The sequence below is a fragment of the Trichechus manatus genome, unplaced genomic scaffold (genome assembly GCF_000243295.1).
Source record: "Trichechus manatus latirostris isolate Lorelei unplaced genomic scaffold, TriManLat1.0 scaffold00007, whole genome shotgun sequence".
Classification (NCBI taxonomy): domain Eukaryota; kingdom Metazoa; phylum Chordata; class Mammalia; order Sirenia; family Trichechidae; genus Trichechus; species Trichechus manatus.
This window is the reverse complement of record NW_004443943.1, coordinates 24,661,253-24,688,348: the sequence shown is the minus strand read 5'-3', so window position 1 is coordinate 24,688,348 and position 27,096 is coordinate 24,661,253. Positions and strand designations below refer to the sequence as shown.

Genomic DNA, 27,096 nt, shown 5'->3' with positions numbered 1-27,096 from the left:
AGGAGGTCAGATGCCTCTGCCCTGCCATTTTTACACTATCCTAGAGAATTCTACTGATTTATGAATAATTCTTTCTCCTAGTTTCCAGGGATAAATTCCTCTTCCCTTGAGGTCTGAGATGATACATCATCCTTATCTACATCCTTTTCCAAAAAGTCAGTGGCTTAAAAATATATTATTTCCCACAATTCTGTGGGTAATAAATTGGGGCACAATTCAGCTGGGTGTTTTGTTCTTCTGCTCCCATGCGACATTAGCTGGTATCACTCACTCAGCTGCAATAACCTGTTAGCAGGGCTAGGCAGGAAAGTCCAAGAAGGCATGATAAGGGGTCTGGGTTTCATTCCAGCACAATGGGAAACCACCAAAGGGTTTTTGGCAGGAGAGTGCCATGATCTGATTTATGTCTTAGAAAGATGACTCTGGCTACAGTGTGGGGAGTGAGACTGGAGGGGGCAAGTAGGGAAACAGAGGAAGGAGGATATCCAGAGATGCAGTCAAGGAAGAAAGAAGAGAAAGGCTTTGAAATATTTTAAGAGGCAGAAATGACAGGACTGGCTGATAAATGTGAAGACAAGGGGGAGGAAGAACCAAGGCTGATGCCAGGGTGCTGGCTTCAGTACAGGGGTGCCTGTTGGGGAGGGATCAAGCGATCAATAGTTCCGTTTTGGACATAGTCCACCTGAGATGACTGTGGGACATGCAAGGGGAGATGTCATGTCGACAGTCAGATATATGGGTCTGAGCTCAGCTGAGGATTTGGGCTGGAGAAATAGATTTGGAGTTACCAGTCCTGGATATTAACCCCTAGTAAAAGAGGGAAGAGAAGAGGACCCAGGACCAGGCCTGGGGACTCCAACATTAAGAGGCCTAGGAGAGGAGGGGGAACTTGCAAAGGGGACAAGGAGGGGGAGCCAGAGAGATAGAGGGAAAACCAGAGGGAGGTGGCTTCCTAAGAGGCAAGAGAGGAGAGTGTTTTCTCCTAGTTTCCAGGGATAAATTCCTCTTCCCCTGAGGTCTGAGATGATATGTCATCCTTGTCTACTTCCTTTTCCAAGAAGTTAGCAACTTAAAAAAAGTTATTATTTCCCACAATTCTGTGGGTCAGAAATTTGGGCAGCGTTCAGGTAGATAGTTCTTTTGCTCCACGTGACATCGGCTGGTGACTTAGCTACAATCAGCTATTGGCTGGGCTGGGCTGGAAAGGTCTAAGAAAATGTGATAAGGGATCTGGGTTTCAGTCTGGCACAATGGAAAGCCACCAAACAGGAAAGTAGTGGGGCCAGGAAAGGGTAACAAACAACTGTCCGAAATACAGCTGAGAGGCTGAGGGAGATGATGTCAGAAAGGTGTTCCTAGATGTGGCCATGTGAAAGCTGCTGGTGATAGGGACAAGAGCAGCTTTGGTGGAAATGGGGGGTGGAAGGTAGATTGGATGGGGTAGGTGGGTGTTGAGAAAGTGGAGACAGCTTGTGAAGATAACTCTACTGAGAAGTTTGGTTATAAAGGCGAATGAAGAGATATACCCAAAGAGGATGAGAGGTCAAGGGTGGGATTTTGGAGGATAAGAAATACTGGAAACATGTTTGGAAACTATCAAAAATGATCCGTGGAGAGTCAGAAATTGCTCCTCGGTGTTTTGGGTTTTTTAAAATGATGATGAGAACTTTAAATTGTGTAACTCTTCACAGTTTACCCAGTGCTGTCACACACACACTTACTTCATTCTTACAGCCATCCTCTGAGGTATGTAGCAGCCCAAGTTACCGATGAGGAAACTGAAGCCTTAAAGAATTAAGCAACAAGCTCAAGGTCAGAGTCAGGAAGTGGAGGGTCAGGAGGTCCCCCCGCCAGGCTGCTCTCAACCTAACCCCCAGGTCCCCTCCCTGTCTATAGCAGTCCTGTTCCAATGGACTGGCACCTGGCCTGGCCAACCCTGGGACATGTGTCACCATAGTGTCTCTCAGGCAAATTTTGCAATGGCCTCCAAGCCTCTGCCCACTGGCCCATCCTTTGATATTATGAAGTCACAGCTGCTTTTCAGAGATATGAAATCCTGCCCCGCATCCTGGCTCTGTCTAACTGAGCTTCACAGAGTCCTTCTGCTCCTGAATTTCTAGAAGTGCCCAGCAATCTCTGGCAGGTGTCCGAGAGAGGGGAAGTGTAACCCTGTGGACGTCACATCTAGTTCCCCAGGCCATCATTGTGCCTGGGATTGAGCACAGATGCCATGGAGTAGCCATGGGCAAGTCCCCTAGCCTCCCTGCCTCTCAATCTCCACATCTGTAAAATGAGCATGTTAATAGGACCTACATCCTAGGATGAAATGAGAGTAGTGTTTGGCACATGGTGAGTGCTCTATTAATATTATCCAGGATTATTTTTCCACCACTCATCTGTCAGTTTGTCATACTATGGTGGCTTGTGTGTTGCTGTGATGCTGGAAGATATGCCACTGGTATTTCAAATATGAGCAGGGTCACTCATGTGGACAGGTTTCAGCGGTGCTTCCAAACTAACGCAGACTAGGAAGAAAAGCATGGCAATCTACTTCCAAAAATTAGCCAGTGAAAACTTTATGCTCACAACAGAATACTGTCTGATATAGTGCTGGAAGATGAGCCCCCTAGGTTGGAAGGCACTATGCAATAGCCACAACAATGGACTCGGCCATGCCAACGATCATGAAGGTGGTGCAGAACCAGGCCACATTGTGTTATGTTGTACATAGGGTCGCTATGAGTTGGAGCTAACTCATGGCAACTAATGACAACAACATGATTATTTTTATTCATTCATTCATCCACTCACTCATTCTTGCATTAGATGTAAACACGAGACATTGGTTGAGCACTAACTCTATGCCAAGCATTGCTGTAGGCACAGCAAATATGAAGATGCATCCACATGCTTCCTGGGCCCAAGAAGGATATTTTTTAATGAGGGAAGTGACATTGGGACACAAATGACTCTGTCCTCGGCAGGAGGAAGAGAGGTATAAAACACTGTGGGTGTTCAGAAAGAAGGTCACATCCAACTGGGGCCGTCAGCGCAGGCTTCGTGGGTGGGCAGAAGGGTGGTTAGCGGGCTGAGATTGCAAGTGGGAAGAGCCTTCCCTGGGGTGGGGGTGGTTGCAGCTGAGGAAAGTCACAGAAGCCAAAAAGGGCAAGGCATAATCAGGGGATGGTAAGGAACCAAATGGGGGCATCAGCTCCACGGGGAAGGGGGTGGGTGTTAAGGCAAGTTATCCTAGGCGAAGGTGTGATAGGCTCTGAATATCAGGCCCACAAACCCTGCAAAGGGCATTGTGGTGGAGGGAAGGGGTAGCAGTCCTGTGCACTGCCCCCAGCCCTCTATCCCTGGCCTTGCACCATGGGTTGTCAAGAGCTCTGATGTAGAAGCTGTCGGTCTGGCCTCACGTCCGTAGTACCTGACTGAGGGAGGGGGCAACAGGTTTGGGATTCATCCCAGGCTGCCATGCAGGTTTGGGGCAGCCCCTATGGTACTACTCACTCTATAACAGATGGAAGAATTTGACCCAGCCTAGGAACCTCACCCCATAATCCCCCTGGGGGACCCTGGAGCCAGCATCTCCCCAGTTCTTCAAGGAAGAGGCCATCCAGGGCCTTCTGGTCCCCCAGGGCCACCACCCATGGAAACAGGGACCTTGTGTGCACCACCCTATGGGTCCAGGGTAAACAAGCAGTTTCAGGGTGAAAGGACTGGCCTTAAAGATGTAGAGAGGCCGTGCCCCTCACCTCCCACTGGGAGCCAGCTCCAGGGAATGTTACAGACATTCCGGGAGTTCCAAGGGATAGGGGTAGGGGTCCAATGCTGGACTTTATATGGTGGCTCCTCAGCCATGGTCTCGGGAGGAGATGCCTACTCTGTCCATCTCATAAGGTCGGAGGTAGACTCATGGGCTCAGAGAGAGACCAAGAGGGGCTCTCACAGAGCTGCTAGTCCAGTGGCTTTAAACCTTGGCTTTTGAATCCCTTGTGCAAACATTTTACAGAGAGTGATGCGTCAAATAAAATATATCAATGTAGACATGCTGTGGTTGAAACTGAGAGGGGAGGGCCCAGACGCCTGCCCCCACGACCACATCTTGTCCACACATACGCAACCGTCTGATTTCGTCCAACTCTCTCATTTTACGGAGGAGAAACGGTGCCTAGACAAGAGAACTGATTGGCCCACGGTCACAAAACTAATCTCTGATAGAGCCAAAACCTGTGAGAAACAAATGAGATCAAGGATGAGAAAGTGCTTTGTAAACTGTGAAGTGCTGTAGACATGTAGGGTTACCATTATCTCCACCATTTACGCGAAGTTTTCAGGCATTCTCACAGTTGCTACTTTGGGGAAGGCTGCTAGAAACTAACACACAGGACTAAGAGGGTGCTGGCATCCTTGGCCATGGGGAAGGAACACGGGGTTTGGATCCTGGCAACGTGGTTAGAGAGCCAGAGCACCACTTCTGAGCTGTGTGACCTTGGACAGCTCACTTTGCCTCTCTGACCCTCAGTTTCCTTTTCTAGAAAAAATGCCTTACCTACCTTCTCTCTGGGATTATATGGGGCTCAAGTGAGACAATGCATGAGAAAGTGCTTTTAACATGGCAACACACTACGAATATAGGATTCAAAACCCATCTTTTAGGGCTGTCATGATGGTAGTAAACAGAAGACCCAGAGGATTTCAGGACTAGTAATGGGTGCTCAGAGGCACTTCCTGTCCCTGAGGGCTGGAGCCAGCTGCTGACAGTGCTGAACCCAGGTCTTCTGTCTCTACTGCCTCAACACATCTCCACAGGTCACACCGTGCCCTCGAGGCGCAGCCCTCTGATACTATTTGTCAAGGTGTCTAAAATGTAACCTTCCATCACTGGCTGGCTGACTCAGCCTCAGTGATCGCCCATCTCGCCTTTCACACACTGTGGGTGCCAGGAGGCGCCAGGCCAGTTGTTCAGCATCCCCTAAACCTTACTGGCTCTGCATCTTGGTGACAAAGGAGACAGCCAAGTTGGATTTGTTTCAGGAAAGCAAGAAGTGATTTCTCTCGAAGACCTTGGAGAGCTCCTTCCAGCCTCCCCCAAGTGTACTCAGCTGGGCCCCCCAGAGGCCAGCAGAGGAACTTCACTCGGGATATTTGCACCCAGGTCAAGACAAGGGCCAGAGGCTAGGGGGTTTGGCCGGGCTCCTTGGACAGCCTGGTAGGCTGGTGGACCCGGAACGGGGAGGAGGCATTCAGACATTCAGGTTGTCCTGTTGGGGGTGACCTTGGGCGCATGGCTTTCCTGTGGGGCCCTCAGGGTGGGAAAGGCAATGGGAAGAAATCGATAGTGGGGCACCTAAGCCTCTATGACTCAGACGTGAGCTCTGAGGCTTCATTCATTTAGTCATTCAACACATATTTACTGAGCACCTGGTGTGTGCAGACACTGTTCTATGCATTGGGGAACAGAATAGACCAAAGATTCTACCCTTGTGGAGCAAGCATTCTAGTGGGATCAGACAGACAATAAACAGATTATAAGATAGAGGCTAGAACGTTGGTGGCAAAAGCTACAGAGAGACAGCAGGAATGGTGGGTAAGGTGTACAGGGTGGTGGGTGGTGGTGTTAGTTGCCATCAAGTCAGCTCAAACTCATGGTGACCCCATGTACAACATCACAAAACATTACCCAGTCCTGCACCATCTTCACGATCATTGGTATGTTCAAGTCCATTGTTGCGGCCACTGTGTATAATATTTTGAGTGCCTTCCCACCTAGGGGCCTCATCTTCCAGCACTATATCAGACAATATTTTATTGTGATACATAGGGTTTTCATTGGCTAATCTTTGGAAGTAGATTGTCAGGCCTTTTTTTCTAGTCTGTCTTAGTCTAGAAGTTCTGCTAAAACTTGTCCACCATGGATGGTATTTAAATACCTGTGGCATAGCTTCCAGCATCACAGCAACATGCAAGCCACCACAGTACAACAAACTGACAAATGGGTAGTAGACAGGGTGGTGGCGGTTGCAAGTTTTGGGAATGTGGGTAGGGAAGGCCTCACCGAGAAGGAGCAATTGAGCAAGGCCCAAAGCCCTGGCTATCTGGAGGAAAAGCATCCTGAGCAAAGGGAACAACAAGTACAAAGTCCCTGAGAGAAGAACAGGCGCCAGGGCTTCAGTGAAGTGAGGAGGCCGCTGTGGCTGGAGGGGGTGAGACAAGGGGACAGTGGTGGGCAATAAGGATTGGTGAGCACTTTAATCTTTTCCTTTGAGCTTCTTAGAGGGAAGAGGCCAAAGAAATCCAGTAGGTCCACTTAATAACTTTAGATATGTTCATATTCTCGTGCCTGAGATCCTAATTTCATCCCAACTGATTAAATGCTGGAACCTTCTGTCAGGAGAGGCTTCTGCTCCTCCAGAGATCCTTCATGCATGATCTCTTGGGAGGGTGAAAACGGCCTGGGGTTCAAGTCCCAGCACCTGACACTTACTACTCTGTGACCTTGGGAGGAGCACTTAACCTCTCTGAGCCTGTTTCCTTGATAAACCTCATCAGTTGCTTCATCTGTAAAATGGGTTAATGATAATACTGTCTCCCACATCTACCTCATTTGGTTGTTGTTAGGTTAAAATTAATATCATGAATGTGAAACTGTCTTTTACACCAAAATGTGCAAAATAAACATGAGGGTGCTTTTTGCTTTTTTCAGTGAAGTCTGTGTAAGGGGGTTGTCCCTGGCTGCCACTCTCCTCCACCACCCTGCTCCTTATATTGTGTCTCATGTGGCCCAGTTGACTTTCACTTTGCCTGGGCCTGGATCTGATTCAGGGACACCTATCACACACCCAGGGAGCCCTGAGGCAAAGCTGGCAAGGGTCCCCTGGGACAGCTCTGGGGCTGAATTGCCCATGGTATGTGTGGGAGAACTCGGAGCCCATTACTCTGGTCGTGTGGAACCGGGGTTGGTCCCAGCTGCTCCTCCCCAACATCCCCTCCCCCTTCCTCCTACAGGTACAATGGCCCCAACCTGGTTCTGAAGTATGACCGGGCCCAGAAGCGGCTGGTGAACATCGCCGTAGATGAGCGCAGCTCACCCTACTATGCACTGCGGGACCGGCAAGGGAATGCCATTGGGGTCACAGCCTGCGACATTGACGGGGATGGCCGAGAGGAGATCTACTTCCTCAACACCAACAATGCCTTCTCGGGTAAGGACCGGGCCTCAGGCCCTCCTCTCCCTGCTTTCCCCTTCCTCTTCCCACACCAACTGAGGGTAGGACCTTTGGGAACCTGGCCTTGCTCAGACTATTGCACTGGTACCCCAGGTGGAGCCCCCTGCTGCCTCCAGGACCTCCCTGGGCCCCAGCAGACATGCCCTTTCTTCTCTTGTGCATGAAGCTTATCACTTTCATCTCCCAGACCCTGAACCCGGAGGTGAAGGACATGGACAGAGGAGACCATTCTCCCCTTAGACTGTGTGTGCACTTCTCCCCCAGCCCTCCGAGTCCTGCCCCTCCTCTCCATTTGCCTGCTCCTGCCCTGGTTCAAGCACTCGCCACCTTCCACCTAGGTCGCTACTGGAGCCTGCAGACGAGCCCTGGGATCACCTTCCATCCTGCTTCTAGGGGGCCTTTCTAACATGCACTGAAATCCTCCAGTGGCCTGCACACTTACAAGATTTCATCCAAGCTCCTGAGCTGAGCTCATTTATTCATTCCGCAAAGCCTTGCTGAGCACTTACTGTATGCCAGACCTTGGGTGAGATGCTGGGGATACATATTTGAAGAAGACAGGCCTTGAGTTCATGGAGCCTTCCCTAGCCCAGTGCTTCTCAAATTGACATGTGCCTAGCAGTCACCTGGAGGTCTCGGGTAAATGCAGAGTCTGACTCAGTAGGTCTGGGTGGAGCCCAAGAGCCTGCATTTCTAACAAGCTCCCCGGCTATGATGACGATGATGCTGGTCCAGGGACCACACTTAGAGTAGCAAGGCCCTACCCACTAAGGAAGGAATGAAGGAAGTGATGCTCAAAAGCTAGATTATAGCAATAACAATAATAACAGCTAATACTTAAGTAGCACCTACTATGTGCCAGGCCCTGATCTAAGCACTTTAAATTATCTCATTCAAGCCTTACAACAGCTCTATTACAACAGCTCTATGTATTGGCATATTCCCCTTATAGTTACGGAAACTGAGGCACAAAGAGGTTAAGTAGCTTGCCCAAGGCCACACAGCTTGTACATCCCAGGATCCAAACCTAGGGGTCTGATTCCAGATCCCTCCTTTTAATTAGGATGCTCTACGACCTTTTCAGTTTGGTGTCCCCAGGGCTCATGGAGAGCCTGGCACCAAGGGGGGACTCAATGTTTCATAAGTTGGGGGGCTGTGTTCTTGGGGCTGCAGATGAAGGTGTGTCCCTGCCCTGACTCCTCCCATTCTCTCAGGCCTGACCACGGCCCACTAGAATGAAGTCCACTCCTGGGGGGCTGTAACATCTGTGGGGAACTCCCAGGCCACAGCATCCACCTGGAGGTTGCAGGGTCTCATGTCCCTGTGGGGCCAGATTGGACGCACTCTTGACTCCCCCAGATGGCAGCAGCCTCCTGGGTTGGCCCTGGATGAGACCCTGTGGTTCAGACCTGTGCATTCATCGTCCTGGGCCCTCTCATCTTCCTGGAGGCAGGTGGTTGCCCAGCTATGAGGATCACCCTCCCTGCCCCACCCCCACTCCCATACGCTGGCTCTCCCCCAGACTCATAATGCTGCCCCTGCTGGTTGTCAAGTTCCAGCCAGGACCCAGCCCCTGGACTGTCCCTGCCAGTTGCATGGATGGGAGGGGAAGAGGTTGGGGCCCATGGCAGGGGCAGGAGGGGGCAGTGCCGGCTGGCTGGCTGCCAGCCTTGTGCAGCCAAGAAACAATGAGCCACAGCCCTGAGTGATGCTTTATGGGTTTTCATCTCATCTTGCCACCAAGTGAGGCCTGAGAGGTAGTAATCATCCCTACACAAATATCAGGGCATGATTACCCAGCTGGATTTACTGCCCTCTCCAGCCAAGCCAAGACTGGACTAGGACACACTTAACTGATGGGCTGATCAACTCTTTAATGTGGAACAAGGTCAGGAAGGGAGCAGCATCGAGGGATGGCTGTGGAAGGGGTGCGCCCCAAGGAAGATGCTGGAGGGCAGGCAAGCAGAAATGAGGAGAACTGGGGCGGGGGTGTGTTCAAGGTGGGCTTAGCAGGCAAGGTGGCAGAAGAAAGGGACAGACTCCCCACGCCCCACTCACCAAGCACAGAGCACTTGGGATGGGGCTGGCCAGGTGTCTCCGAAGCAGCAGTCCCTCCCATACTCTTTGAGTAGAATGTTCCATTGTGAATCCCGGAGCAGTGGTTCTCAGCCCATCCTATGCATTAGAATCACCTGGGGAGCTTTGAACAATCCCAATTCCCAGCCCAATCCAATCAGAATATCTGAGGACAGGGCCCAGTCATCAGATTTGAAAGCTCCCCAGGGGATTCCCATGTACGGTCAAGGTTGAAGGTCACTGCCCCAGAGTCAGAATGTGTTAACTTCATAGTCAACCCAGCTACAGACCCATTCATTCATGAATGTGCTCATTCATTGGACAAATATTTATTGAGCACTGACTGTGTGCCAGGCACTATTCTAGACACTGAGGATATATCCATGAATTAAAGACAAAAATCTTGCCCTCATGAAGCTTACACTCTATCTTTGACACAGCCTTGTATTTCACCCCCTGGACTCTAAGCTCCTTGTCTGCAAAGTATTGATCATGTTTGTCCCCCTCTGGCCCCAGCCAGACCTTGAACATGCCAAGAGCTCACTTAGAACCCGCTAAGTCAATCCCAGGAAGAAGAGCCGACAGGCCTGAGGGAAGGTTTGCCAATAGAGAGAAGACAGGGAAAGCAGGCAAAATGGAGCCCCGGGCAGGGGCCTGGGCTTCCTGGGATGGAGAGCACAGAATTCATCTGCGAGAGGCTGGAGTGAGAACAACATGCCTGTCTGCCTTGGCCCCAGGCCTGCCCCTCCCCATGACCTTCTATGGGTTTGAGGAATGTCTGTAGGTCTAAGTTAATTTTTCAGTCGAGTGATTCAATTGATTCGTCGACAGTGGATGGGGTGTGGAGCCAAGACAGTTGTGCCGTGTCAGCACTTCCCGTGGGCCCAGCTGGCACTGCCGTTGCCACCCTGCCTGCCTTGGGGAACCTAAGAGCCTCTCTAGGAGTGGCTAGCCAGCCCAGGCCTGCCCATGGCATTTGGCTGGGCCTTCTTTAGCCTGTGCTGGAGTGTTAGAAGGATCTATGGAAAGGCAGTCCTCTCCTCTCTCCCAGCCAGTCTTTGGGATATAAGCATTGGCATCTCTGGAAGGGGCCTGAGACCCTGCATCCAGGGACAGGTTACCCAATAAGCAAGGTACACACAGGCTTAATTGTGCTTACTTAACCTGTAGTGCACAATTTTACCTGGTTTTCACCACGTCAAAGATGTGGTGAGACCCATCTGAAGTTATCCACTAAAGATTAGTAAGTAAACACAATTAAGCCTGTGCATACCTTGCTTACTATAAACCAGTGCACACCGCGCTTACTGGTGAATCTGCCGCTGCCTGCATCCTGACAGTGTCCTGTGGGAGTCAGCTTGTACGGTCCTGGGATCTGCCCCTTACTTACAGTGACCTTGGGCAAGATTCTTGACCTTTCTCAATCTCAACTCTTTCATCTGTAGAACAGTAACAACCATATCAACTTCATAAGCTCAACCTTCCAATGGCTCCTTAGATGATGTCCAAAGTTTTCTATCACCTATAGCACCCTTCCTGATGTGACTCAGGCTGCCTTTCTGACCTCGTTTCTTTCACTCTTCCTCTTGTTTACTATATTCCCACGGGAGGCCTTCGTATTTGCTGTTCCCTCTGCCTGAAATGCTTTTCCCACCAATGCTCTCAGGGCTCATTTCTTGCCTTTATTCAGGCCCCTTTTCAGATGACATCTTCCCTGAACACCTTATCTAAAATTACACTCCATCACTCGCTATGCCCTTAACTTGCTTCATTTTTCTTCATAGTACTTGCCACTGTTGGGCAATATGTTATATGTTCATTTGTTTGCTCTTCATCTTTTTTACTAGAGTCTAAGCTCCATGAGGGTAAACTTTGTCTTGTCCACAGCTGTACCTGTAGGACCCAAAGCATTGCCTGTCACCTTGGAAGCATTTAATAAATATATTTCAGAATGAACAACTGAGATAATGGATGAAAAATATGTATTATGATATCTAGGACATAATAAGCACTCTCTAAATAATAGCTGCTATTCTGTGACTAGGAAGAAAGCCAGAGCCTTTAGAGTCCTGGGCAGAGGGGACACGGGCCTCCCTCTGGCCCATGGGAAAGAGAGACTCTAGGAGCAGAAAGAGAAAAGGATAAACAGTAGTGTGAACAAGACAGCACCCAGATGAGAGTACCGATCAGGCATAGAACTGTTATTGTTAGTTGCCATTGAGTTGGCTCCAGCTCATGATGACCTTATGTATAACAGAACGAAACATTGCCCAGCCTCACGCCAGCTTCCTGATCACTGGCATATTTGAGTCCATTGTTACAGCCATTGCATAGTGCCGCCCAAGCTAGGGGGCTTATCTTCCAGCACTTTGTCGGACAGTATTTTGTTATGATCCATGAGGTTTTTGTTTGCTAATTTTTGGAAGTAGACCACCAGGCCTTACTTCCTAGTCTGTGTTACTCTAGAAGCTCTGCTGAAACCTGTCCACCGTGGGTGATCCTGCTGGTATTTGAAATACCAGTGCCATAGCTTCCAGCATCACAGCAACACGGAAGCCACCACAATACAGCAAACTGACAGATGAGTGGTGGGTTAAGAATTGAAAAGTAAGTAAGAAAGAGGGAAAGGAGGAAGATTTACCACAATTCTAAGAAGGCCTGGATCAGAAAACCAGCTTATAGCTTAAATGGCCTGGAAAAATACAAAACAGTATGTTTCATGCTGCTCAGTGAAAACCAGGTGGGAGTGTGTGCAAGGCCAAGGGGAGCAAGAGGCAGGTCCCAGCCTCTCCCTCCACATCCAGGAACCCAGGACCTTCTGCAGCTCCTGGGCAGAGCCCATCCCCCTGAGAGTCCTCCACTGGCCCACCCCTCCTGCTTCACAGCATGGCCCTGAGCTCTCCTGCCCATGAAACCTGGCTTGAGGTACCAGGAGCATGGGTACTGGGTGGGTCAGCGTGACTGTGAGCCCCACCATCAACCTTATTTTTATTTCATTCAATTCAACAAAATGGTCACTGAAGATCAGTTATGTGCAGGACACTGTTCAAAAAACACATATACCTCCCTCCTTCTCTGCAAATAGTAGCATACTCTACTACTCATGATTCTGTACCTTGCTTTTTTCATTTAACAATACATTTTGGATATTATTTTATGGCAGTCTATAAAGAGCTTTGTCATTCTTTTTATGGCTCTATAATACTCCATTGCATAGATTTGCCATTAATTTTACCCGTTCTCTATTGATGAACATTTAGATTTCTTATGATCGTTTGATATTATAAACAGTGCCACAAAATTAATAACCTTATATCACATGCCATTTTTCACAGTCATGACTTTATCTGTAACGTAAGTTCATAAAAGTGGAATTGCTGCATCAAAGGAATATATGCTGGTGGGAATGTGAAATAGTGCAGCAGCTGTAAAAAACAGTTTGGCAGTTCTTCAAAAAGTTAAACAGAACTACTGATGACCCAGCAGTTCCTCTCCTATGGATATACCCAAAAGAATTGAATGCAGAGACTCAAACAAATACCTGTACATCAATGTTCCTTGCAGAATTATTCACAATAGTTGAAAGGTGGAAATAACCCAAGAGTCCATCAACATATGAATGGATAAACAAAACGTGGTATATACATACAATGGAGTATTATTCAGTCATAAACAGAAATTAAATTCTGGTACATGCTACGACATGGATGAACTTTGGAAACATTATACTGAATGGAATAAATCAGTTACAAAAGGACAAATATTGTATGATCTCATACAATATTCATATGAAATATCCAGAACAGGCAAATGCATACAGACCAAAATTCATTAGTGGTTACCAGGGGCAGGGGTGGGGAAGGGTGGGGAGGGTATTGCTTAAAGGGTACAGAGATATTATTAAGGGTGATTAAAGAAAAATGGAAATGGGTAGTGGTGATTGTTGTACAACATGATGAATGTAATTAATGTCACTGAATTGTACACATAAAAATGGTGGAAATGTTTTGTTACATACTTTACCACCATAAAATTTTTTTGGAAAAGCATTGGAAAACTAGGGGCAATAAAAGGAATATACATATGTAGTTTTGATAAGCATTGCCAAATTGCCCTTCATAGGGATGGAAGTAATTACATTCTGTCAGCCATGTATGGGAGGCAGCCCTTCCCAACACTCTGACCAACACAATGAATCATCAGGTTTTTGTTTTTAATATTTGCCAATCTGATAGGTAAAAAAAAATTGGCTTCTAAGTATAGTTTTCATCTTCATTTGTTTATAATGAGCAAGACTGAGCATTTTTTTTGTATTTGAGTTTCTTGTCTGTTCATAGCCTTTGCCCATTTTTTCCATTGATTATTGGTCTTCTCCTTATTGATTTGTAGCACCTCTTTATAAATTCAGGAAATTAGCCCTTTGTCTGTAATACAAGTCACAAATAGTTTTCCCTTGTTTGTCATTTTTCTTTTATCTTTGCTCATAGTGTCAATTGCGACACAGAAAATTTTTATTTTTATGAACTTGAATGTATCAATCTTTTCTTTAAGGCTTCTGAGCTCAGCCTTGCTGGTTATAAACAGAGGCTTTTGTAACGTCTCAGAAAGGAGGTGCCAGTCCTGTGCCGGAGAGAAGGACGGAGGCTCAGGGCAGTTGCCCTCCAGCCTTCTCTGCCCACACAACAGATGAGCCATCTGCTCTTGAGAGGAGCACCCCTTGTTCAACAGCACCTTCACCCAGGCCCAGTCCGACTGCACCTAGATACTCTAGATCTTATCACTCCAGGTGTGATCTGCAGACCACAGCTATGGCATCAGCTGGGAGCTTGTTAAAATGCAGAATCTCGGGCTCCACCCCAGACCTTCTGGACCAGAATCTGGGATTTAACAGGACCTCCAGGAGCTTCTGTGTCCATGAAAACTGCCCTGAGTCTCAGCCCTCTTTCCCAGGTCCCTTAGACCCTAAAGTGGACACTAGGGTCTCCTGATCCCCCAACTATGTTTCCCTTGGATGCAAAGTCCTAATTTTCAGCCCACCCGGTGTGGCTCCGTTTGGGGAGATGAGCTTGGGAACTGCTCAGACTCCCTGGCCTTCATAAGCAGCAAGGACAGGGCGAGGCTGCCAAAGCAGCAGCTTAAAGGGCATGGGGCCCCAGAGGCCATTTCCTCAGCCCTAACACAGAATGGGGAGCAGTGGTAGTTCAGTGGTAGAATTCTCATCTTCCATGTGGAAGACCCGGGTTTGATTCCTTGCCAGTGCATCTCAGACACAACCACCACCCATCTGTTAGTGGAAGCTTGTGTGTTGCTATGATGCTGAACAGGTTTCAGCGGAGCTTCCAGACTAAGATGGACTAGAAAGAAAGGCCTGGCAATCTACTTCCGAAAATCAGCCAGTGAAAACCCTATGGATCACAACAATCCCATCTACAACCCACCATGGGGATGGTGCAGAACTGCACAGTGTTTTGTTGCGTTGTATATGGCGTTACTGTGAGTCAGAGGTCGACTCAACGGCAGCTAACAACAGCAACAACACAGAACAAGGGTCCTTGGGAGCCCGGGACTGCTCCCCACTGGCCCCCATCTTTGCTCTTTAATGCCATGGGAGGGGGCTTTACAGTCAGACAGACATCAGTTTAAAGCTCAGCTTTTCTGCTTAACAGCAGCTGTGCAACCTTAGGGAAGTGATTAACCCTCTGAGCCCTGGTTTCTCTGTAAAATGAAGAATCTATCATCCTGACAAGACCACGGAGGGGACTAAATGAGCTTGTGTGTGCAGCACCAGGCAGGTGCTAATGGAATTCCCTCTCCACCATGGGATGGAGGAAGGAAGGCTGGGGTCAGGAAATGGGGGCATGGGGGGCCTGGGTTCATTCTTTTTAAAAATGTCCTTTGCCTGAACTAGTTCTTTCTTCCCCTGGGATCATCACTGCTTGCTGGTTTTCCACAAGCTAAGTCTTATAAAGCATTTTATACTTAATGTCACAGCTGCCTCCTGGGATGTAGCTCTTTGAGGACCTGTGGTCTTACTCTGTAATTCCCTGTCTGCTGCTGCTGATGTTGTTGTTATTTATTGAGCTTATCATGTGCCAGGCATTGTCCTAAGCACCTTACATACATTCATTTAATCTTCACAGCAATCCAATGTATAGGTGGCTATTCTCATTATCCCATTTTACAGATAAGAAAAAGAAAGGCTAATGACTTGCCCAGGGTCATTCCAAGAGGAAGGGATGTTGCTGGCTACCTCCCCAACTCTGCTGCCTGGCAGTAACCTCCTTGCCTATGAATGAGGTGGAGGCTGAGCCCTCTGTCCCACCTCACACACCTGCTCACGCTTGTCTTTGCCACCAATTCCAGACCGCAAGTCAGCTGATACCCTGGGATGGGGCTGGCCCTGGAGGAGGAGGCATTCAGGCCAATGACCCTTAGGAAGACCCTCTACAACTCAAACTGGTCCTCCTAGTGGCTCCAAGGCACCTCTAGGGGCAGAGCCAGAATGGAGGGGATGATGGAATGGTAAATTGAAGACCATGGTGCAAATAGTTAATTCTGTTAACCAAAAGGTTGGAGGTTCGAGTCCACCCAGAGGTGCCTCAGAAGAAAGGCCTAGCGACCTACTTCCAAAAAATCAGCCATTGAAAACCCTATGGAGCACAGTTCTACTCTGACACACATGAGGTCGCCATGGGTCAGAGTCAACTCAGCAGCAACTGGTAGTACTTGATTGACAATGCTGCCCTCAAAGCCCTAATCTCCCTTGACTCACAACCTTCATGCTTTCTATTTCTCTGATGATTTCTCCTTCTCTACTCCTTCTTCCTCCTACACCCCAAGTGTGGCTGCCCCAGGCTCAGTCTCTGGCCCCGGTCTTTCTCCTCTCTCCCCACTCCAGCCATCCCCTCTCTGCAAGCTGCTACCCTGTGTGGCCAGTGACCTAGCAGACATGCTCTCTTGGCCACCTTATGACTTCCTCAAATGCAGACTGCTGAAACCAAGCTCCTACTGCCTGCTCCCAGCCAGCCCAATGCCCTGCTTCAGTCACTGTCCCGTTGTTGTGGTCCACTCCCTTGCTTGGGCCCCCCACACATTGCCCGGCCCCCCACCCTTCCTGCTGCAGCCTCTTGCACCACTGCTTCCTCCCCACTCCCTGTTGCCACCCTTGATCAAGCCTGAGCTACTACAATAGGGGCCGCCCACTCCATTTTCTCCGTTGCTAACCAGCCCCTCACTCCACTGCTGGTTAATCTTCTGGAAACACTGTCTTCCCTCCCCTGTCATTCCCCATCAGAAGCCACCCATGGCAGCTTCACCCTGAGTCCTGGAATTCCAGGGTCTCTCCACACAGACCCTACTCCCCGCCCTCCCATGTTGCTCCTCTTCTACATGCACAAACCCTTATCTCTAGGCAAACAGGCTGCCTCTGTGCCTCTGTCTATGCCATTTGTCCTGCCTGGAGCAGCACCCCCTCCTCTCTGCCAGACTACACCATAGGGCTTTGGAGTCAGAAAGATCCTAGATTTGAATCTATCTCCACCACTTAGTAGTTCAGTTACCTTGAGCAGTTGACTTAACCTCTCTGACCCTGTTTCTCCATCTGTAACATGGGGCTATACCACCTCTCCAGTGGCAACCAGGTGAACTCCGAGATGATGGTTGTAAAAAAACAAGGGCTTCACACAGAGCCTGGCCATGCTAAGTACTCTGTAGATAGGAGCCGTTGCTGTGATTCCTCTGACCCTTCAAGTCCAGGTTCAGGTACCTCCTCCTCCATGAAGCCCTCGCTGACCACTGCGGTCTCTGTGAGCTCTTCCATCCCAATTTCATGGCATCTCCTGGATGCACCATCCTGTCCTGCCCTGCTGGGCTCAGCTTGCTGTGGGATCTTAGGCAAGTCCCTTTATCTCTTGTCCCTTAGGTACCTTATCTGTAAAAGGGGCATGAAAATAGTGCCCACCTTGTGGGGTCGGGGTAAGGACTAATGAGTGAATATATGTGAAGTGCCTGGCACATAGAAAATGATATAGAAGTGTTAGCTCTAATTAATTTTACTAATGGCCCATGACATCTCCTCTACCTGTCCTTGTGTTGTCAAATGAACCGTGAGTTCCCTGAGTCAGGGACCGCAACTTCTGCTTCCCTGTGGCCTCCCACAGCGTGTGGCACAGTGCCTGGCACCCAGTGGGGCATGGGGGACATCCGCACCTCACTCACTGAGCCTTCCATTCTGGCCACCTGACAGCAACTAGCAGTTTCATTGGACTCTGACACCTTCGAGGCTCCTTGAATGCGAAGATTAAACCATCATCTTGGGGTTCACCCCACAGCCACCTGTAGCTCCATTTTACAGATGGAGAAATTGAGAGTCAGAGAGGTTAAGTCAATTGTTCAAGGTTACTGAGCTAGCAAATGATGGAGACAGATTTAAATCCAGAAATAGGAATCCTCAGACATACCTGTCATGGGGGCAGTGACTTCCAGAGCCTTCTGTTCCTCCCAGGCCTCCACCCTCTTAGTGTTTCCTGCAGGGACTCAGCCCTCCCTCCGGCTCCTAACAGCCTCTCCTCTCCCTGAGCAGCTGCCCCCGACTCTGTGAGGGACCCCAGGGCAGAGTGCAGCTACAGGAGCCAGAAGGTGAGATTAGGCACTGACATGGGCCAGGGGCTAGTGCTGGGTGTTTATTGCCTGTGCCATCGACCCCCACAGCTCGCTGTTTATCTGTCTTCCTGACACACCTAATTACCCAGGTTGCAGCTGCCAGAGCGTTTGCTCTTCCTAAATCATGGGCTCCCATCCCTCCTGTTGCCCAGGCCTCTGGGCCTCTGCCTGCAGAAGGGCTGCCATTGATTTTGCCATTCCCATTTATGATCTACAAGGCTCTGCACCGCTGTTGCACATTTTACCTTAATTAGTTTATTCTTCTAGGCAGCCCAGGTCAGCTCAGAAGCCTGGAGGCTGGAGGCGGGGAGAGGCCAACAGCACACCACACCGTAACCCCTCTGGCTGCAAAGCCCAGAGCCAGACAGGACCTTTCCACCCTAGGACAGTGCTAGTTTTACGGGATGCTGATAGGTGATCTGCAAAAAGGGGTTCCATGGCCAAGTAAGTTTGGGAAAGGCTGGGCTAAATAAAATTGTTGTTATTAGTTGCCATCAAGTTGATTCTGACTCATGATGACCCCATGTGTTCAGAGTAGAATTGCTCCATAGGGTTTTCAAGGCTGTGACCTTTCAGAAGCAAGTTGCCAGGCCTCTCTTCCAAGGCACTACTGGGTGGGTTCAAACCACCAAGCTTTTGGCTAGTAGCTGAGTGCTTAACCGTTTGCATCACCCAGGGGCTAAATAAAATTAAACCCCATAAAAAAAAACATTGCCATTGAGTCAATTCTGACTCATAGTGACCCTACAGGACAGAGTAGAACTGTCCCATAGGGTTTCCAAGGAGCTGCTGGTGGATTTAAACTGCCAACCTTTTGGTTAGCAGCTGAGCTCTTAACCACTGCGCCACCGGGGCTCCAAATAAATTAAGCAGGTAATTTATTGCAAGACATTTCAAAGCTTTTAACAGACTGATATTTATTGAGAATCTCTAAGTGGGAGTGTGCATGCAGTCTTTCCCAAACTCAGATGATTGTGGAATTCTTTCTCCAGGCAGCTCACACAGAGCACGGTTCCACAGAGCACACTTTGGGAAATGCTGCCCTGGGTGGGCATGAGGAATTGGAGGTGATGAGGCAAGCAAAGGGGCGTAGAGTCACCTGGGCGCGTTTTCTCCCCTTGTCTAGTTGAAGCAGGAACTCAGGGACTTGAGAAATTTCCCCTGCGGACTCCGAAGGGGCCACCAGAGCTCTGCGGAAAGCAGCTGCTTTCTTGACCTGGCCCAAGCGTTGGTGGAGTTTGACCGAGGTGTTTAAGGAAGGGGCTGGGTTAGCTGGCAGTGCAGAATCTAAAGGATCCCTGGTTTGACAGAGAAGGGCAAGGGTCTCTGTTGGTGAAAGCTGGAGATCTAGAAGTATGTGGGGGTCGAGGGTGCCCTCAGACACTCTCCAGGCTCTGGGAAACGATGACATAGCTCCCACTGCCCTCCGATCCCAGCAACCATCTGGAACAGCGGTAATGATGATAGCCCCTTCTCTGCAGCCCTGAAATCCAAAAGGTTCTCAAAGCCTCAAGTGCTTTTTTTTAAGTTTGTGGGAAACTCAGTTGATAGTGGAACCTGTCCTGAGCTGACATGAGCTATTTATAGGCCTTATACCACTTTGTGTGAATATTCATGTTTCACTGCAGAAATATTAATGTGTTCAATTACAGGGTGCTGCCTCCAGTCCCTGCTGGGGTGTTATGTAATAAACGGTGTGTGCACGGTGTTACCTTTCTAAACTATGAAGGGGGAAAATCTAAATTTCCAAATACATCTGGCCCCAAAGGGCTCAGGTGAGGGCTGCGGGCGGGGTGGTGCGGAGCGGCTGCCGAGCTCTCCCGAGGGCAGGCCTGGGCTGTGGCCTGCTTCGTGTGCATCTTCTCACTCAGTTCCTGCATGACTCTGGAGGGAGCACAGTTGCTATTCTCGGCTTTCAGATGAGGAACCCAAGGCTCCAGGATAAGTACTCGCTGGAGGCCGCATGGCTAACGAGTTCAGCTCTGGGAGAGAGCTGGGCCGTCTGAGTGGGTGCCCTGCTGTGATCCAGGGAGACTTTTCCTTGGTTTCTCCAGGAAGTGGGATCCCTCCTGGAGCCACAGCAGCTCAGTGAGGACACTCCACTCTTCGTGGGCCTGAGCGCAAACATCCACCCACACAGACACCCCGCAGGTCCCTCTTGTCTCGTGAAGGGCCTTTTCTTCCTGGCTGGGGCCTCTGCTACACCAGGAGCCCCAGGCAGGGACAGGATGTCTCTGGCATCTGGCAAGCAGCCCTGGGGCCAACTCCAGACCTGCAGGTGATATCCTTGCCCTGGAGGGTCCCTGATCTCAGGAAGTCCTGGCATAATCAAGCTTGTCAGAGACTCTTTTATCCTCTCCTGGGTGGTGCCACCTGAGGGATCGTTTGTACACTGCCCTCACCTCCACACACTTACTTCCACACACACAGGCACACACTCACTCATTCACTTGCTCACATACTCTTTCACTCATACTCATTTGCACAAACTCTTAAGCACACGGTCACAGTCACTTGCTCACACACACTTCACACTTGCGTTCATATACTCACACCAACACAGTCACTTCTCACACACTCATTCACATACTCTTCACACACATTCAAACACACACACTCACTCTCGCACACTCACTAACACACTCATTCATACACACTCTTAAGCATACATTCACATGTACACACACACGCTCAGTCTCCTCACACACTCATTCACGCCTACTCTTTCCACACATTCAAATACACTCACTCTCACTCACACACATTCACACACTCACACACACAAACCACTGACACTCACCAAACCCCTATCTGATGTCTCTAAAAGGACTTTAGCCAGTATCTCATCTATAAAGTGGGAATAATCATTTTTATCTAATAATTGCTGCCACTTTTGCAGGCTTAATGTATGCCTGGTGCTCTGCTCACCTTTTAAAGTGCATCATCTCATTTATTCTCACAGTAAATTTGAATGTGGTTATTATTATCACCCCCATTTTACAAATAAGAAAACTGAAGCTCAGAGATGCTAAGCAATTTTCCCAAAATCAAACAACTAGACCCTAGCACTAGAATCTAGATAGAACCTTGGGACTCGGGTTTGTTCTACTCCAAACCCTGTGTCCTTAGCCACTTTGCTGTGCTATCTTCCTTCGATCTAAGCCCATTGCTTCTCCCCTGGGCCAGCAGAAGGTCAAGTTCAAGGGTTCTGTCCCCAGGTCCACTCTCCAAGTTCACCTTCCTCTCAGTTTGTTTCCTCTGCTGGGCCCTGAAGGTAGGGCATGGCCCTTCCTAAAATAGAATGCTCTGGATCTCAAGTTAAGAAGAAGTAAATGAAGGGTGAGGGCAGAGGGAATGCTCTGCCTTAGTGGTCACTAGGAAGGGCTTGAGCCCCAGCTGCCAGTCATTCTTCCCCATTTCCCCAGAACAAGACTTCTTAGCCATGGATGAGCTTCAGAAGGCCCCAGCCCTCCTGAAGTTACATTCGGCATGTTAACTGGTACAGATGTGCAATTCCCTGAGCCGAGGGGTCCTTAGCCTCCATCTGATTCTCAAAGGGTCAGTAATCCAAAAGAGGTGGAGACCACTGCTCTCTCCTGAGAGCAGGGATCCCCCAGCGCCGCCCGAACCCCTCATCATGCTCCAAGCAAAGCAACCTCTCACTCTACCTGAGGGTTGACCCTGCTGTCCTCTACTTCCCCTTGGGGTGGAGGTGACAGACCTGCCAGAGCTCAGCTTCGAGCCCCTTCCTTGGTCTGGACTTAGAGACCCACCCACTGACTGGGACCATTTCTTCTGAGGCCCAAATCAGGCTGTGTGGTCCAGCAGAGAATTTACAGGGGAGCTGCCTGGGGAAAGAGGCACTCTGGGTTGAGTTTGGATGCTGAAATATTAACAATCCCAGGATTCTGGGGATTGTTTGATTTTGAATTCCGGCTGCTGAGGATCATCCCAGACATGATAGCAGTAGCATTCTGCCCTAGTTCCTGAGGCCTGGACTGGCCACTTTCCTAAGCCTCAGAGTTTCTTCTCTCAACTGAAAACATGTCAGTGCCTCAGAGAGGAGTCTTACCTGGGCTTGAGGTCTTTCTTGCAGCAGATGACCCATCCGTCTCTAGCCTCAACCCAAGGCCAGGCACCTCTGAGCAGGTAGCACAGGGCATAGTCAGAGGTCAGACATGTGCCCCGGCCCCTGATCCACCAGCTCTCCCTTTCTTCCTCTCTCCAGGAGTGGCCACATACACTGACAAGCTGTTCAAGTTCCGCAATAACCGGTGGGAAGACATCCTGAGTGACGAGGTCAACGTGGCCCGTGGCGTGGCCAGCCTCTTTGCTGGACGTTCTGTGGCCTGTGTGGACAGGACGGTGAGTGCTGGGGGTTTAGCTGCCTGGGAAGAAGAGGAGGGCACACAGCGACGTAAGAGCCAGGAGAGGAGTCACCAGGCAGACGTCCCCTGACAGAGTGGAGGCTCTCAAGGGTAGAGCTGAAGGCTGCATTGTCGCAGCAGCTTCCACAGTGTCTTGCACATAAAAACCAAACCAAACCCACTGCCTTCGAGTCAACTCTGACTCATAGCAACCCTACAGGACAGAGTAGAACAACTGCCCCATAGGGTTTCCAAGGAGTAGCTGGTGGATTCTAACTGCTGACCTGTTGGTTAGTAGCCAAGCTCTTAACCATTGCACCACCAGGGCTCTTCATCTTGCACATAGTAGATGCTAAATCCAACAACTAACACTTGCAGGATGAGTTACAATATACCAAGCCCTTACACACTTCTCCTTCCACGTGACCCTCCCAGCAACCAGTGAGGAAGTAGGCCATGTGTGGTAATCATTGCATCCATTGAACAGATGAAGGGACTGAGGCCCAGCTTGGAGCAGTGACTTGCCTGAGGACCCAAAATGGATTAGTCGTGTGCCTAGGACATGAATCGGAATCTTCTAGCTCTAAATCCTGTGCTCATTCATTCACTTGTTCAACTAACATTTATTAAGTGCCTACTATGTTCTAGGCATTGAGCCATGAGGCTTTTCATAAATATTTATGGAACAAATGAAGGCAAGACAAATGGGGTCCGTGGGCAAGTGGGTAAAGGGTGGCCAGAGTGTACAAGAACTTTAGCTCATCAATAGCTTCATCAGTGTTTTCGTGTCCTGCTAGACTACCCTACACAAAGGTGGCCAACCAAAGTGGAGGGGGAGGAAAGGCAGGAGAATGTCTGAGATGGGGTGGGGTGAGAGCACCTGCAGCCATCTGCCTGAGGGGTGGCCTCCCGGGCTCCATCTCAGCAGGCCCAGCCAGAGCCAGGGAGGCTTGCTGAGGAGATGATTTATCCCTCCTGTCACGTGCTCCCCTGCCACCCACCTCCTTGGCTTTATAAACAGTCACCACTAAATCAGGGACCCAGCTGCTGCCCAGCTTCTGAGGGAGCATCTCTGGGCCCCATTCTGGGGCAGGGTCAAGGGGGCTGGCTCACTTCAGATTGAGATGGCAGTGAAGGGATTGGGGATTCAGCGAGAATCTTCACAACAGGGGCCTCCAGGCCTTTGGAGAAGGCAGGTGCCAGGTATAAATATTTATTTCTTAACAAGCTGGTGCTGGGAAGAGAAGCCAAGCTGGGCTGTGAAGCCACATTTAGCCCTGACCTGAATGTGTGCCACCTGGACTCCCGCCTGGTGGGAGGGGATGGTGAGGCAGCTGTGAACAGCCCCAGAAAAAAGAGAGGGTCTGGGGGGAGCCAGGCCGAGGTCATGGCTTGAGGGCCTCTCCTTGTCTCCTTCCAACTTCCTGTCTCACTTGTTCAGGACCAAGGCTTCCCACACTCGGCTCAGGTGGGAAACTTCTCCGAGAGCTGGTGGGAGGTGCAGGAAGGTTAATCAAAAGGAGACCCACTCTTTATCCTAGCAAGGGCATCTGCACACCCACACATTTAACCACAGGACAAAGGCACCATGTGAAATGCAAAAAATACAAAAGACACTTTGGCACCACAGCACAGTAGGCGGGCACTTAGCAGCTTGCTGTCTCCCACCCAGTCCCAGACCTCAGTCTCCCAAGCCTTAGGGAACCAGAAAGAACTACAATCCATCTGCTACCAGGAGAGGGCTTGCTTTCTGAGTCTAGCCACCACTTGGCCATCCCTGAGACCTGAGAATTGTGGAGGAAAGGAGGAATACTGGGGAGGTCAAGGTCAGCCCGGAAGTTGAGAGATAGGTATGCATTGTGGTGTAGGAAAGACAAGAGCAGTAGTAACAATAATAACAGCTAACACTTTTTAAACTGACAGCATGCCAAGCACTGTGCTAAGTGAATTTTTTTACTGAATTCTCATAATAAGCCTATGGGGTAGATGCTATCATTTCCCCCATTTTACAGATGTGGAAATTAAGAGTTTGAGCCATTAATAAGCAGTTTGACCTTGGTCACACAATACGTGGTGGGCAAGGCCAGGAATTGATCCCAGCCTGCCTGAAAATGAAGCAAATGCCTTTTACCCCTCTGCTGCCCTGCCTCTGGGTGAAACAGTATCAGACACAAATTTCTAACAAGTTCTACTACAGCATTCACCCTACTGATCCTCAGCCTCACAGCTCCTACCTGGGGCCTTTCAGTCCATCTGGTCAGTGGTTCTCAAAGTGTGGTTCCCAGACCGGAAATCATCAGCATTGTCAGAAATGCAGATTCTTAGGCTCCATTCCAGACCATCTGACTCAGAAACTCTGGAGGAGGAGCCCAGCAATCTGCATTTCAGTAAGCCCTGCAGGTGCTTCTGATGCACTAAAGTTTGAGATCCATTGCACCAGGTAAATATCCAACCCTCCTCCCTCCACCCATGTGCTATTCTCCCTCTCTTCCCTTCCAGCCGTTCATCCTCTGCCCTAGACCTGGAACACCTGCCCTTTATCTTCAGCTGCCTCATCACTCACCCACCTTTCTGGATCTAGCTCAAAGCTGATGTCTTACAAGAAGCATTCCCTGATCAATAATGATTATACCTCATGTTTATAAAGCATTTTTATCTTTTGTAAGACTTTTCACATATGCTGTTTCATTTCATCTTCTCAGTAACCTTTCCAGGAAGCAGGGGGAACATGATCCCCATTTAACATGTGAGGAGAGGCAGACTGGAAAGGCTGAGGAACCTTCCCAAGGACAGAGCCAGGTAGGGGCAGAGCCTGGCCTAGCACCCACACTAATACTCCTAGACCAGAGGTTCTCAAAGTGTGGTCACCGGACCAGCAGCATCAGCATCACCTGGGAACAATTCTCAGGGCCCGCCCTAGACCTACCGTCACAGAAACTCAAGGGATAAGACCCAGCATCTGTGTTTTAACTGTGCACTAAAGTGTGAAAACTTCTGTCCTGGACCCAACGTTACAGAAACATCTCCCTTCTCCTAGAATTATCTCACCTTCCCAGAATTATTGTGGTCAAGTTCATAAGTGAATATCTGCAGTCTTCTACAGCTGTAACATACTATGTTTGTCAGTTTTATCATCCCGATAGACTGAAGTAAGGAACTAGGTATGATGGAATTTTATAAATATCCTAATTTCTAGCAGAGTGCATTTCAGTCCATTTGGGCTTAATTACCCATTTGTTGATGAGATTGCTAACAGCTGGTAGGGTCAGGCACGGTTACAGTGACAGCGCACCTTCCCCTTTGGCCCCATTCATTCGCTCTTCATCCAATCATTCCACCCACATATACTGAGCTCCTGTGATGGGCAAGAACCTTGAAAAGTTCCCACCTAATCAAGAAGCCATGTTGTAAATCATTGCTTCTCCGACTTTAATTTTGCAGAGGAATCACATGGGGGCTTCTTGTTAGAATGCAGGTTCTGATTCAGTAGATACGGAGTGGGTCCTGAGATTCTGTACTTCTAACATGCTCCCAGGTGAGACCAACGCTGCTGGTCCAGGGACCAATTTGAGTAAAGCACACGTTCCCAGGTAGCAGGATAGAGTTTCAGATAACCAAAAATGAAGACGTGTAGAACAGGGCTTCAAACCAGTTTGAATTGGTTCAATTATGGCCAACAAAGTGAAAATGGAAGAGACCTGAATTTTTACAATTTGGGTGATCCAGAACCATAACCGGAATGGGAAAAATTACAGGTCAAAGCCCTGGAATGGGAAACTCAGAAGAGGCATAATGAGCCCTTTCAGGAGCCTGATATATGAGATTGGATTATTAGTAGGACTGTGGAGAGTGACGCACGTTCAAAGAAGTGCAGTCGGCCACCATCTTTGAGTGGGGCATCGCTGTGTCTGATTCTGCACAAAATCCTACGGGCAAGAGATTTGGTTGCCATGTGTTGCATATGCTGCCCTTGTTTTCTAAGAGGGAGATTAAGTTTCCAGCAGGGCTTTGACCTGTAATTTTTCACGTTCTGATTATGGTTCTGGTTCAGCCAAATGTTTAAAATTTGAGTCTGTTCCTGTGTCACTTCCTCGGCCAGAATTGAACCAGGAACAACTGGTTTGAAGCCCTGATGTAGAAGCCTATAGGGAACAGCTTTGCTGCCTCCTCCAGGTTCATCCCTTGACCCTCCCTGCCTTACACTTTAAATTCGAGCAACATTGAGTAAACTGCTTGTGATTTCCCTGTTGTTGTTGCTGTCATTGTTAGCTGCCATCAAGTTGGCCGCTGACTCATGGCAATCCCATGCACAATGGTATTGGACAGTTGTGATCCATAGGGTTTTCACTGGCTGATTTTTGGAAGTAGATCACCAAGCCTTTCTTCCTAGTCTGTCTTAGTCTGGAAGCTCCACTGAAACCTGTTCAGCATCACAGCAACCTGTAAGCCTCCACTGACAGATGGGTGATAGCTGCACATGAGGTGCATTGGCTGGAAATCAAACCCAGATCTCCTGCATGTAATATGAGAATCTTACCACTTAACCGTTCTTAACCATACACCATTCTGTTTTTCATTTCTGCCTGGAATGTTCTTTCCCCTCTACTTCACCTGCCTGAGACTCTTAAAAAACCGTTTCCTAACTTGCCATAGTTAGAAGCCTCTCTTCTGTGCACCCAGGACATCCTGTACATATTCTCTGCCATATTATTGTAGGATTGCTGATGTGTCTGTGTCCCCCAGCAGACCGTGAGCTCCTT

At 49.1% G+C, this 27,096-nt stretch overlaps 1 protein-coding gene across 1 annotated transcript in view; it reads left to right on the top strand.

Moving 5' to 3' along the window:
- The window catches only part of CRTAC1 (cartilage acidic protein 1), a 146,965-nt gene that overhangs the window by 81,966 nt on the left and 37,903 nt on the right, over nucleotides 1-27,096 (top strand). Inside the window, exons 3-4 of the mRNA XM_004370008.1 lie at nucleotides 7,012-7,208; nucleotides 22,198-22,334. Coding sequence (XP_004370065.1) covers nucleotides 7,012-7,208; nucleotides 22,198-22,334 — 334 coding nt within the window. The remainder of the gene's footprint in view (nucleotides 1-7,011; nucleotides 7,209-22,197; nucleotides 22,335-27,096) is intronic.